At 45.5% G+C, this 14,065-nt stretch overlaps 2 protein-coding genes across 2 annotated transcripts in view; one reads left to right on the top strand and one right to left on the bottom strand.

The window, feature by feature from the left end:
- Positions 1-2,723: 2,723 nt before the first annotated feature.
- On the top strand, positions 2,724-4,228 carry HOMEZ (homeobox and leucine zipper encoding). The gene has a single exon (XM_015824066.1). The coding sequence runs from the start codon at positions 2,724-2,726 to the stop codon at positions 4,149-4,151; it is 1,428 nt and encodes a 475-aa protein (XP_015679552.1). The 3' UTR covers positions 4,152-4,228.
- Positions 4,229-6,513: 2,285 nt separating this feature from the next.
- The window catches only part of RNF212B (ring finger protein 212B), a 13,625-nt gene continuing 6,073 nt past the window's right edge, over positions 6,514-14,065 (bottom strand). The window contains exons 4-15 of the mRNA XM_029285710.1: positions 13,102-13,217; positions 12,194-12,254; positions 11,171-11,199; positions 10,933-10,979; positions 10,667-10,709; positions 9,355-9,412; positions 8,533-8,578; positions 8,180-8,219; positions 7,905-8,041; positions 7,133-7,188; positions 7,006-7,046; positions 6,514-6,547 (exon numbers count right to left, since the gene is read on the bottom strand). Of these exons, the coding sequence (XP_029141543.1) occupies positions 6,514-6,547; positions 7,006-7,046; positions 7,133-7,188; positions 7,905-8,041; positions 8,180-8,219; positions 8,533-8,578; positions 9,355-9,412; positions 10,667-10,709; positions 10,933-10,979; positions 11,171-11,199; positions 12,194-12,254; positions 13,102-13,217 (708 nt within the window). The remainder of the gene's footprint in view (positions 6,548-7,005; positions 7,047-7,132; positions 7,189-7,904; positions 8,042-8,179; positions 8,220-8,532; positions 8,579-9,354; positions 9,413-10,666; positions 10,710-10,932; positions 10,980-11,170; positions 11,200-12,193; positions 12,255-13,101; positions 13,218-14,065) is intronic.

The following is a 14,065-nucleotide window of genomic DNA, read 5'->3' as shown; positions in this document are numbered from 1 at the left end:
AGTAAAGTTGGAAAGGACCTTGGAGGTCATCTAGTCCAACCCCTGGCTCAGGCAGGAAACCCTATACCATTTCAGACAAATGGCCGTCCAGTCTCTTCTTCAAAACTTCCAGTGTTGGAGCATTCACCGCTTCTGGAGGCAGGTTGTTCCACTGGTTAATTAACTGGTTAATCTTACACTTGCTTCTCAAGAGATCCGGTGCAGCACCTTGCGGTAAGGTAGTAGCATCTTTTCCCTTGCCAAGTGAGTAGCTACAACCTGCCACTGCTGACGGATGCTAACCCGTTAGGGAAAAGCGCCGGCTTTACACAGCGAGTACTGTCTGCTGGCCTCCCGTTGTGTTTGTCTTCCCAGCTCCCCTGGGAAGCAGCTGCTGCACAACTATTATCCCCATTTCACAGAAAGCGCTTTATGGCAGCCGGGGTGGGGTGGGGGTGGGGTGGGGGGGTGGAGAGCAGGGGAGGCTAGAAAGAGTGGCATTGGCACCAAGAGGCAGACAAAGGTCTGTGGGTTAAACCGTGACGTTTCCATCGAACCAGAAATCTCGGTTTATTTGACTCCGCTTTTCTAAACTTTCCCCATGAAAAACGCAGAAGCCGGCTTTTGCATCCTTTGACGTTTCCATCGAACTAGCAATCTCGGTTTATTTGACTCCGCTTTTCTAAACTTTCCCCATGAAAAACGCAGAAGCCGGCTTTTGCATCCTTTGGGAGGCGTATTTCAGTTTTAAGTTAGGCTTTCTATTTTTTTAAAGAGGAGTTTAAGGAAGGTGAACTGGAGAAGCAAAAGATGGAGGAGAAAGAAAAAGAAAAAAAAAGCCAGAGGCAACTTAGAAAAACCCTGGTGGAAAAGAAAACATTAGGACCCCCCCCCCCATCCCTTAAAGGGCCAGTTTCCCTTGGCGTGAGAAACTCCGCCTTCTGTTTCCCGGCGTGCCTTGCAGGGAATAGGAAAGAGAAGGAAGGAAGGAAACTCCTGAGGTGGGAGGGGAAAAAAAAGTAAGTACAGTGTCCAGAATTCAGTGAAGGGGTTTTAAGACAGGGGCGAGAGGCGGGAAGGGAAGGCCGCTGAAGAAGTCTTGGAGTAGGGGGACCCACAAAGAAAGGGGTAGTGAGGACGTTTGGGGGACACGAGGCTGGAAAAAGGAGAGGTTTTTGGTGGTGTTTACATCTGTCATCATTCCAAAGATAGGATCAGGATAGTTCCCATACACATACACACACTTTAAAAAAAGGCTTTGCTCCTCCTGAAGTGCATTTACTGAGCAAGACCCATTATTCCATTAGTGGCAGGATTTACTAAGAGGCGGTGGACTCTGGCTTTGGGGCGGGGGGGGAGGCTGCGATGGAGCAGTTTCCCGTGAATTTTTGACTTCGGGCACCTCATTTTCTCCCGTCGTTTTTTAAACCGGCCTTAATTGCCCCGTTATTTCCATATTATCTGTTTACTAATTTGAAGCCATCTGTTTTCCATGGCTGTTAAAGTGCAAATTGGCTCTTCAGTCTGATTAGCACAATGGGCTTGGCGGCTGCATTTTGTTTCGATTTATTACCTCTCCGGGTTTTAAGTTCCCGGGTTATATAAATTATTGTGCTTTGAAACACCCTCGGTTCCTCCAAATAGACTTTCCGGATTAAAAAAAAAAGGCTTCCACAAATGTCGGTGGATGCGCAAAGCATACCAATAGGTAGGCTTTAGCAAACCTGTGAAGAGTCAGCTGGAACGCAACGCTTTCCCATCCTTTTGTATAACAGACCTGTGTACTAAGCCATAGTTTGGTTAACCAAGGTTCAGTAAGCCAAATTAGAAGCTGTGGTTTATAAACTACTGTATACCGAATGTTTCACACTTCGCGTGAAGCCAAAACCACTCACATTTTAGCTCGGGGCAATGAGAAATCTCAGCAATTAACGTTAAAATGGGTGGTGCGCAGAAATGCTTTTTGGGTCCAGAAACCTAATAGGATAATGATGATATGTTCTAGTTAATAAGCGGATGTTTAACCGCAGTTTCCCAGTTCACCTGAACAGGGAGATTCTTGGCCAAGTAAAACACGCTATTTGGCAAATCCACATGAAAGAAGGGAAGGACTAGGAAGAGCGGTTGCAAATGTCTTTTTACAGAAAGAGGTTCTGTTATCTTTCTGACACAGAAACCAAAATAAGTAGGAAATGCAGAGTCTGGAGAAGAGGCTGTGTTAATGCAGAGAAGTAAGCAATTTGTGATGCTGAGGCGCTGGTCCGGGGTCTGGATGGGGCCACCTTGGACAATAAGAGAGATTCATGTGACAAGGTGCTTGTCTGTATCTCCTTCCCTCATGGTCCAGCCCATAGAAGTCGGGGTCTAGCTACACTGTCCTCTTTCTGACCAGCGATAGTTTTCTATGTGTAGAGAGTCTATTTTTTAGAGGAGAGCACTCAGATACGCGAGCCGTAACTTGTGGACTGAAATTGTAGTGCCCAGGCGCTGGGTAGTGACCAGAGAGAAAAATGGATTTGAGGTATTAAAAGATCTCCAAAAACCGTGCTCGCCTTTTCTCTGGATTCTCTGCTTTAATCCTTGCCTCGTTTATTTACTGCTTACGTTGCGGCCTCTTTTTACGTCTTCTCCTACAATTTATGCATTCTGGGTCTCTTTCCCTTTTCTCTTCCCCTCTGCTCCAGCTCTTCTGAAAAGCCGCCGCTGATTCCCAAAGAGAGAAAGCTTCCCGGCCCGCCGCAGCCATGCCCTCCAATAAGGACGCCTCTGGCTGCCTCTGCTCACCGCCAGGTTTGATCTGTTTGCCGCCCATCTCCGAGGACCTCCAGCTGGTGTGGACCCAGGCGGCCCAGACCAGCGACCTCGACGGGAACCAGCACCTGCTGCAGACTTTCAGCTACTTCCCCTACCCCAGCCTTTCCGACCTGGCTTTGCTCTGCCTGCGTCACGGCCTGCACATGGAGAAGGTGAAGGCTTGGTTCATGGCACAGCGGCTGCGCTGCGGCATCAGCTGGAGCGCCGAGGAGATCGAAGAGACTCGGGCTCGCCTCATCTACCACCAGGACCAACTTCACTTTAGCTGCCTGCTTGCCGGCAGCGAGGGCGACTACTGGCCCCAGACAACGTGCAAAAGCCCTCCCTACCACCAGCTGGCTCCCCACACTCTGCACTACTCCGGCAAATACCCAGAGAACCAGCAACCTCTAGTAACCTCCTTAAACCACTGCAGTACGGCTCAAGGGACGAAAGAACTCGGGACGATCACTCAGGACATTTGGAAACTGCAGGAAAACGACTCGCCCCGCTACAAGAAACCTCAGGGAAATTTTGAACCTTCAGGGATCATGGTTAATTTTCAGAATGCCAAAGAGACCGTTTCCTCCGGGGCTTATCCACCCATCACAACGATGGGCCTGGATTACAACCTGCAGGATTCTCACACGATGGCCTGGAGCTTCCCCGCCGTGTCCCAAGCGCCAGCCGAGCCCATCACGCCCGCAGTTAACGGTGGGCACCACCCGGTGATTCTTCCGCTGGGCTCTCCGGTTAAAGCTGCCCCGTCCTCCTCTAAAGCTGCGGCCGGCCTTGCGGACCATCAGAACCACCAGCCCTCTGTTAGTGACCAGCAGACCTCCTTGCCGGAGGTTTTACGGAAGCCCAGGCGGAAGACGAAGGAACAGCTGGATCTGTTGAAGTCCTTCTTCCTCCATCGGCAGTGGGCCAGGCGAGAGGACTATCACCAGTTGGAGAAGATCACTGGGCTACCACGGGCAGAGATCATCCAGTGGTTTGGAGACACGCGTTACGCCCTGAAACACGGTCAGCTGAAATGGTTCCGGGACAATGCGGGGCAGAGTCCGGAGCCGGCTTCCTCGGGACCTCCTCCGCAGCCGTGTGCAAACCCTCCGGACGCGAGCCCCCTGGAGCGGTACTGGGCCGCCCATGCACAGCTGCAGGAGCACGACTTGCCGATGCTCTGCCGCAAATCGGGAATGAGCGCCGAGCACGTGTTGGAGTGGTTTCGCTCACACTTGCCAGCACCTTGCGAGGTCGAGGTGTGTCTGGGGGAAGACGACGAGGTGGACGAAGAGGTGGCGGCGGCCCTGATAAAGGCGGAGGATGAAGACTATTACGAAGACGAGGATGTGGAAGACGAGGAAGAAGAAGACTGAAGGACTTTTTGTGTGTGGATGCTGGAGGTTTTGGACTTCTCCGACGAGCAGGTGGAAGGATCGGTGAGAGAGAGAGAGAGAGAGAGCTGTAAATCCCGGGAGCCGGGTTTCTGCTCCGGCCATTTCCTGCTGTTAGCCGTGACACACACACCCGTCACTCACGTTCTAGAATGTGTTTTTTTTTTTCCTTTGAGCCTCTGAATTTAAAAACAAAAATAGTTTTGTTTCCATTCAGTGTTTATCAAGGCAGAATCACAGTGGTATAAAAATGGGGATTAGATGTGAGTGGCCGTAATATGAATCCCTTCGGCAATCCGCTGGGTCTCAAAACGGTTTCTTTTGATAAAGCTTCAATTGGTTGATTGCGTTTTTCGGTTTCGTACTGTTTCCCCGAGAATTTTCCCGTAAATCGTTACAAATTTGTTGTCTAGGTCACTAAACCCCGAAGCCCAACAATTGCCTGATTTTGTTACCTTTTCTAAGGCTTGGAATACAAATATTTTTTCATTTACGCTTGGATGTGCCTGTCTTGATTCTGTTCGTTCCAATTCATTTTTTTTTTTAATTTGAGTTTAAAAATTGGATCGTTCGTTACCAGAGTGCCAGAGATGTGGCAAACCCCACTCTTTTCAAATTCTATGAAAATCATAAGATAAGATTTGACTGGTGGAAGCTCACACACCAACTACATTTTATTTTCCCGACTAATCAAACAGTTAAAAGTAATTGTTTGCTTGTCAGTGCTTATGTTTTGTTTTGTAAGCCAGTTCTTTGAAATCGAAGAAAAGTTAGAAGACAAGGCTAACTTTCCTGTTTTCATGCCTTCAAGATACGTTGGGACTAAAAAAAAAAATGTTAGTTTTTAGACTGGTACACAAGATGGTAATTGTAGATATTATATTCAGATGGATATTTTTGTCATTTATTTCCATTTTCATTCTCTTTTATTTAAAAAAAAAACATTTTGGGCACGACTTCTAATATCTGCTCTCGATGGTCCTTCTTTATCATGTGACTTTCATATCATTTTGCTTAGTTGGACTGTTTCTTTTTCCTTGTTCCGTTAGTGCCTTGATTCACCAGCTTTCCCCGTCATCCAGTTTTTCCATTCAGGTCATATATCTGGTTTGTACTAGTTGGTTTGATGTAGTGAATTGAATGCCAGTTAGAGATAGTGTAAGATAAAAAGAGTGGCCTCTTGCAAAAAGAATTGCAAACTTGCTCCTAAATGCTTGGTATCTTCATTTGTCAAACTCTCATTATCCCCAGATTGATGGGAAAATAAACCCATACATCCTGAGAATAGCTTTTTGAGAGTATTTTGAAAGAAAAGAGGAATTTGGAAGTTTGTGAAAGGATTAAGAGGTAGGAGACTAGACAGAGACTAACCATCTGTACTTTTTTAAAAAAATCTATTAAATATCATTTTCAATTTTTTTTAAAGTAGAACCTCTACAAAAATAGCCTCTGTCTCTCCAGGCAAGAGAATTTAAAAGTACTGAAATGAGCTAATCAACCTTAGATAAAGAGAAAGTGGCACATAGATTATAGTACCGTACTTAGTGAAACCTTCAAAGGCTGTAACTTGTCCAGGATAGAACTGAGCAGAATAATAATTTGATTTGTGGATTGGTTACTTAATAAATTGAGTGAGTTAATAGATGATTCTGTTCAGTAAATTATATCTGTCTTTTTCCTCTTTCTAAGTATAGTCTTTTTTAAGGTGTATCTGTTTCATTTCAATCTGGGAAACAACGTTGGTTGCAAATACGATACTCGTATATTATGCGCAACCTGGATCAAATTGTTTGAATATTTCATCTTGGAAGCAGTACACAAAGGATTTTAGCTCAGAGAACATACAACATAATACATTTTTCTTCTTAGCAAATCTAGTCACAAAGTAAGATTGGAGCTAGGACTCGCAGGTTACTTAATGGGCTATATCGGACAGTTAAAACACTACGTATCAATAATGCTACTGCAGAGTTCGCCAGCTAGTTTTAACCATTTTCCTCAAAAGATTTATAGGCATTTATTTTAAGATTATGTCACATATGCTAAGTGCCGCAAATATGCTTTGTCTTGTATAATATTTTTTTATTTATTTACTACGATGCATATACCGGTTGGCTTCAAGCAGCTGTGAATGGCTTATTTCAAGTCACAAAAAAATATTTAAATAGAATTTTAATCAAAACAACGTCTCCTAATGGCATCACTCAATTATTAATGGATTGTTTTTTAATCAGGGCTCAAATGTTCAAAGAACGTATGCTGCAGGAAGTCTGCACAGAAGAGTCTCTCTTGCAACCTAACATTAGGATGATGTTTAAGAGAAGAGCTGCTTCGTTCATCCCCATTATTGCTGATGGATTTGGCTGATGGATGAATACCTGGGGGAAAGTGCAATTAACTAGTTGCGTGGAGCCAGTCTTCTCAGTTTAGTACTGTATTAAATTCTGATCACTATTTAATTTGCTCAGCAAAATTATGTTCTAATTTCTGATAATGGTAAGTAATGCATTTCTAACACACTACAAATTCAGTTGAATAGAAAACACGGGGAATGAGAAAAAATTGGGACTTTGTTCCTTTGGATGCTGCCATTAAGACTTCTAACAGGTAAAGCTGGGACTTATGTTTTGCTGCTAAAACAAATTTGTTTTAGCAGCAACACTTTCAATATTATTGCATCTTACTGGCAAGGAGGATGAAAACTAGAGTTGGGGTGGGGGATAGAGGACAGCCATAATTTCACCTGGGTATGGATTACATTCATCGTCTTTCACAAAGCTGTGTGATGTAACATATGAAAGGGTGAGAATGAAGAATCCACGTCGGTCTCACTTACCTGTGGGGAAAGGATGGTGTAGAGTGAGGTGTGAATCCCAGCTATGAATGACAAGAGAAAGAAAAAGCAATTGAAATGGATGAGGCCTTTCTTAGCATGAACTACCTGTCTACAATCTGACTTTTACCTGTCGGGGGCGCAGTCTTTCAGCATTGTGGTCAGGCATAGAAGCACCTGTTGGATCTGTAAAACAGAAGCAATAGGAAACTGAACAAGAGGATAAGTTCTAGGGCAGGGGTAGGCAACCTTGGCTCTTTTATGACTCGTGGACTTCAACTCCCAGAATTCCTGAGCCAGCATGGCTCAGCTTGGAAACCTCTCCCTTTCCCCTCAGCATGGCTGGCTCAGGAATTCTGGGAGTTGTAGTCCACGAGTCATAAAAGAGCCAAGGTTGCCTACCCCTGTTCTATGGGAATTGGGCTATCTTAACATCTTAGTCAATTTTGGCATCTGCATTTCATGCTAACCCTTAGTTTGTCTAACTATTTTGGAATACATAATGCCAGGGTTAAAACTGCACGATATACTTCGGACAGGCTGGTGATGTCAGGCACGCATCAAAAGAAAAGAGGACTTTTCTAGGAAATAGGGCAAAGTTTTTAAGTTACTTAAAATACGGTATAATTGATGTGATTATTCCTTGTGTATGGTTCCCCTTCTGTTACTCTACACAGTACTGTTCAGTGACAACTTTGGGGGTCACTCAAGCTAAATCCATTGCTTTGGGATTCACCTCTAGCTACTGGGCCTTAGATGTTATGATTTGTACATAACACCTGTTATTTACAAATCATTATAAGTTCATGTAAGAAGCTAGATTGCAACCGAAAGTAGTGCATTACTGCACGAAAACAATATGGAATAAACATGTATTAGCCAAAGAGGAACTCTTTCCTCACCAGGAAAGATGCTGAGGTTGAAGTATGGAGTTTCCTGTGGCTGCCCAGGGTTGTTAGCACTCCGACTTAGCCTCGCCATCGGAGTTTGAAGACCGAAGACATTGAAACTGGGGGTATGGGAAGCGGAAGGAGAGGCCCTAAAAAGGAGGAAGGAGGGAAGAGTTGACAGAAGTCCTGATTATTGTGGAAGACAACACTTAAATGTTTTTAACTGACACTGTATAAGCAGCACCATCATCAAGCCCCCCCCCCATTCCCCTGCTTTTCTGACTCACCTATAGAATAAGCTCTGCGTGGAGGCTGAAGACGGAGTGGCTGCCAAATAGAAGGTAAAGGTGTTATGCATGAAATGAATGGTGGAGAGCACGTGGAAAGGTGATAGGAAGTTTAAGGATAGGCATGTGGGGAAAGGGTATCTGAGGTGAGCAGATCAAACAGAAATCATGACAGAGAAGGAATGGGGTTTCTCTTCACAATAAATTCTGTTCCAAATAATAAGCTGTGAAAGGATGCTTGTCTGTAGAAAGGATACCCTGGAAGATTCTTGAATTTATTTCTTTGGGCTCTGTGTTGCCCAGAATCTAAATCTGGCAGAAATTTACTGTTTGTTGACAGTTACGCTTCTTACCGTTTGCAGAGACCGCCGGGGTCATTCTAGGGGCTCTCGTGGCATACTGAATAAAGGGGAGAAAGGTTTAAAGGAATTTTCATTTATCTCATTTGTATAGTGCAGGGGTAGGCAACCTCGGCTCTTTTATGACTCATGGACTTCAACTCCCAGAATTCCTGAGTCAGCTATTTGGGGAGTTGAAGCCCATGAGTCATAAAAGAGCCGAGGTTGCCTACCCCTGGTATAGTGCAACCTTGGCTCTTTTATGACTCGTGGGCTTCAACTCTGAGCTATGCTGGCTCAGGAATTCTGGGAGTTGAAGTCCACGAGTCATAAAAGAGCCAAGGTTGCCTACCCTTGGTATAGTGGACTCGGAGCAGCGTACAACAAAGCTAAGAGCTATGTAAAATCATTACAAAAATATTAAGAACTATGAAAAACAAAGCCCATATGGAAATACACTAACAGATGAAGGGTTAAGGGAGCGAAAGTACTAAAAGGGAACAATTAAAACATTCAGAAACTAGAGCTAACATTATTAATTGTTCTTCGTTGCAGATAAACCAGTTTGGGCTTTTGGGGACTTTCAGGATTCCCCAGTGAAACCACCTTTTTAACCACATTACTGCTAAAGAAACAGTGGTTCTGGCCATGCCACGTGCAGCTAAGCGGAACTAAGGGTCCAGAATGTTTTGTGTCCAAAGACAGCTTTTCATTTTGGGCAGTTGGTATCGGGGGAATTTTATTCTCAAAACTACTTCAAATGACCGCAGGAAAAACAAAGCAGTCTATCCACCGTTTCCCTTTCCTGGGAAAAGAAAAGCGACGGCAGAAACTAACCTGCCAGCTTGGTTGGTGGCTGACTCTGGAAGAAATGGAATCCATAGAAGATGAGCGGCTGCGAAAGAGGCACGAGGAGCTGTCACTACAACAACTGAAAAGTTAATCTGCAATCGGATGCACAGTACTATTTATGGGGACTTTTAAAGTATAATAATCAGATTTTGCTGTAAAGGAGCTAGACCGAAGGGACCATAGTCGCAGCCAGAAGATTCTTAAGATGTGGAATGAAGTGCTGACACTTCATTCCATATCTCAGATAGAATACGCCTATTCTAAGTCGCTGAATAGACAGCCACTTGTCTGAAAAAATAGTATGGGGCAGTGATGGCGAACCTTTCAGAGACTGAGTGCCCAAACCACAACCCAAAACCCACTTATTTATTGCAAAGCTGAGCTGCATCAGCATTGTGGTGCCCTCGGGGGGGGGCATGGGGGCGTGGCCCACTGGGTGGGCATGGCTGCAGTTGTCACGGCAGACTGGGTGGGCGTGGCTGGGGTTGGCATGGCCACCTCGATGTTGCTCATGGGGGGACGCCTGTGGGGGCCGGGCAGGGTTGGGGGAGATCCAGGAGATCTGTGGTGGGTGGGACGGTGGGCAGGAGGCCCAGTATAGATGGGGGGGAGGCACGCAATCCTAGCTAGGACTGGGGGGCCATGGCGCCGATGGGGATCCGGCTTTCCTTGATCGGGGTGGCCTTTGACTTGGTGGGTTTGGGCTTACTCTACCACCTCTAGTCAAGCTTGCTAGCTGGCTGCTTCACCTCCTTTGCGCTGGGTGGGGCTGCCGCTCCGGGCGACGGTGGCGGCCTAATGGACCTGCACAAGCTGCTGGCAGCGGCAGCGCGCACACCCACAGAGAGGGCTCTGAGTGCCGCCTCTGGCACGCGTGCCATAGGTTCGCCACCACGGGTATAGGGTCTCCTGCTTGAGCAAGGGGTTGGACTAGAAAGCCTCCAAGGTCCCTTCCAGCTCTATGGTATTCAGTATTCTGATTTTTCAAAGAAAACACTGTTTCCTCTCTTCAACTCTGAGCAAGTTACCAAACTTTACGCAATCTTTCAGGATCTGGAGCACCTTTAGAATAGTGGCTGCCATGGGAGACTTAGCCAAAATACCCTTTGCCAGAAAACAATCTCTTCGGGATATTTTCACCATCCAACTGGGATTTTTGTGTGGACCCAAGCTACTTCTGTAAAATGTAGCATTTTTGCTAGCCTTTTTTTTACAAAAACTGTCCAAGGAGTTGTTGATAAAAACTATTAATAGTCTAAATCACCCCTAGCTATAAAAAAAAACAAAACACATTTACCTGACTACCTCACTGGAGCGCTGGAAAATTGGTTGCGGTGTAACTGCAAAGTATGAGAGGGTTACAGCCATGGTTAACTCTGCTAGACATAATGTTGGGCTGAGATATTAAGAAATCTTAATAGTTGGATATATCGGTCCATATCCTACGTTGCCCTCGGAGATCTGGGCAAACATCCATATATTTCTGCCCATGCAAATATCTACACATATACACAATATTACCCTGGACCCGGTGAAGTGATTCGAAATCCTTATCTCTCTTACCTGTCTGTGACGGAGGAGTGATGGCAACCGGCCTTGGGGTGCTGTTTTGGCATCAAATCAAAATGAGTTTGATCAGTTAGGATAACTCTCCCCACTCACCCACCCCCTAAATATTGGGTTTTTTCTTCCTCTGGTGTTTTCAGACCCAAGACCCAGCTCCCTCATTTTGCCATGAAGATCTCTTATAGTGCTGCCTCTGCTTCATGGGCTGCCGATCCTGATGAACGGACATACTGACCTGCTGCTTTGGTGGTGTCTGGGAAAAGCCTGTTGAGAGAAGAGGGAGGGTTTGGGGTCAACAGCCGGGCCCCTGACACGCAAAAGGGTTTGATTTACTCTCTCCTTCTCTAGACGAGGGCTTTTCAACCAGGGCTACGGGTACCACCTGTGGTATATTGGCACCTGGCAGGTGGTACGCAACCATCCTAGAAAAGTGGTAGTGGGGGAGGGGAATGAGCTGAACCGGTGGCAGCACCGCACAAGCCTGAACGAGAGACGGCTGGAGCTGCAGGGCTGTCAGGGCTCAGCGGAAGCACCAGGATCAGTGCCACATTCCAGCTGATCGGCGCTTCTATAGAGCTGTCAGGGCTCAGCGGAAGCGCCAGGATCAGTGCCAGGCTCCAGCTGGAGCTCGGCGCTGATCCTGGCGCTTCTGCTGAGCCCAGAAGAAGCACCAATCAGCTGGAATGTTGCAGCCTCTCCAGGGTCTTGTGATTTACATTCAGATGCTTGGCAACTGATTCATATTTATGACGGTCATAGTGTCCCAGGGTCATGTAAAGTGACCAAAACCTGCTGCAACCACCCAGCAGACGGGGGGAATAAAAACCAAAGACCCCCACCCCACCCCCGCTGCCAATCCTCAACAGAAATGCTCACAACAATGAAAACCTCGGACAGGAGGAAGAGAGCCACCGGGCGGGCAGGCAGGTGTCTTGCTCAGCTGTGGCTTGGGGGGCACTTCTTTCAGTGCCATTGTAACTTTGAACAGTCACTAAGAGAACTGTTGTAAGTCAAGGACTACCAGTACTTTATCACTTTTTTCCTTTTTTTTTTTTTTGGTCATCATGTTTTTGACACCTTGCTAGGCGACTGGTGGTACTCGGATGTTGCCATATCCTAAAAGCGGTACAATGGGTGAAAAGGTTGGAAAGCCCTGCTCTAGACAAATAAAGTAGAAGAGCAGAAGCCGTTGCTGCCAGCAGAGGGTGACAAGAAACCAAATAAGGGAAACTATTATTGTTTCCACCAAACTTCTTACCTTCAGGTTGAAGTACTTCTTCTTCAGTTCCCTGTTTTCCTTCTGTACAGCCTCTAGTTCTCTACATATGGAAGTTTGGCAGGCAGGGAGAAACAGAAAGAGAGTGATAATAATAATATGCCTTGATGCTTTAGAGCCCACCAGAGAACACTTCAGCGGTGATGAGAATAAAGGCGGGAGGGCCGCCTCGGGGGCCATGCAAGCTATTTGTTTCACTTCGCAAATTATCAACATGCTTTAACATTTAATGGCCGATATCAGAAGAGAGCAGTAGCCTGGAGTCTTCTTTAGAAAAGCATATAATCTTATTTGCTTGCCACAGTTTTTAATCTCCCTCAAAAATAAAACAAGTATTTATTTCCCCCACCACCAATTAGGACAACTGAAGGATGTTTCCAACCTTTCCAGTAACTTTCTTTTGAGAAAGAGGGGAGAGGAAAGAATGGCTTTGTGGATATATGGACAGAAAAAAAAGTTTTATTTTAAGTATTTTACGTAAACAGCCCAGAGTGGGAGGTTGACCTAAGAAGTCACGATGGACCTTGGATCAACTGGTAATGTTATTAACTGAGTGACAATATGAAATGAGATCTTGTAAAGTTAATCATTTTAACTTTACTAATCCCTACAGATAAAACCTAAGAGGCTGTATTCACAAAGTATGCCAGGCAGGTAAACGAAAGACCTAGCAGCTGTATTTGCACAACCTGTTAACCTTATTTTGAATCTTAGTTAGGTTCTCTTTGTGGCTTACGGTACTGTATGAAGCAGCTTATTTGGGTAATATACAGCATGTTTGGTGTATTCTATGACCCCAGAAATAGGATAATTCAATATTCGTACTAGTGTTGTGCAAACACATTTATACTATTTTCCTTTGTTATATGAACACAACCTGCATATCTCACTTTTCCTGGATAGTTAGTTTATGGAGAGCTTGCTGGAGTGCTCCTTCAGCTTTTGAAGCGTTATTTTTATAGAAAGAGATCAGCAAATCCATCTGGCTCTTCTGGAATGTCCATACCTAGAAAGAAGATCAGAAGCCATGAGAGAAGTGGATTTCAAGGAAATTCAGCAACTCATCTGAGGTCCCCAACTCATTTAGAAACAGCATGGAGAACCTTTCAAGTCTGGGCACATCACTCAAGAGTAGGAGACATCTCTTCCCTATGGATGGTACAGGACCCATCCCTACAAATCACGGTAGCCTTTGTCATTCTGAGTGTTATTCAAATATAACTCCCACAAGTTTCCACTAAGATGGTCAATAGCAATGGCTGATGGGAAGATGGGTCCATCAATATATTTCTTGGATTGGAAGGCCCCGCTTACTGTCATTCGTGTCTTGGTCTCCTCTTTTTTTAGATTGCCACAATGTTGCTAAGAGTTGACAATCATTTGATGACACGTAATCATTGCGCCATATTTAGAGCTACTCTGGCAGACTCTCTAAAGCAGGGCTTTTCAACCTTTTCACCCACTGTACCACTTTTAGGACATGGCAACATCCGAGTACGAGTACCACCAGTCGCCTAGCAAGGTGTCAAAAACTTGATGACCCAAAAAAAAAAAAAAGGAAAAAAGTGATAAAGTACAGGTAGTCCTCAACTTACAACAGTTTGCTTAGTGACTGTTTGAAGTTACAATGGCACTGTAAAAAAAGTGCCCCCCAAGCCACAGCCGAGCAAGACACCTGCCTGCCCACCTCCTGTCCGAGGTTTTCATTGTTGTGAACATTTCTGTTGAGGATTGGCAGCGGGGATGGGGTGGGGGGGTGTTTGGTTTTTATTCCCCCCGTCTGCTGGGTGGTTGCAGCAGGTTTTGGTCACTTCACATGACCCTGGGACACTGTGACCGTCATAAATATGAATC

The sequence above is a fragment of the Protobothrops mucrosquamatus genome, unplaced genomic scaffold (assembly GCF_001527695.2).
Source record: "Protobothrops mucrosquamatus isolate PMUCROS unplaced genomic scaffold, P.Mucros_1.0 scaffold2100, whole genome shotgun sequence".
NCBI lineage: Eukaryota > Metazoa > Chordata > Lepidosauria > Squamata > Viperidae > Protobothrops > Protobothrops mucrosquamatus.
This window is presented reverse-complemented; position numbering and strand designations above follow the sequence as displayed.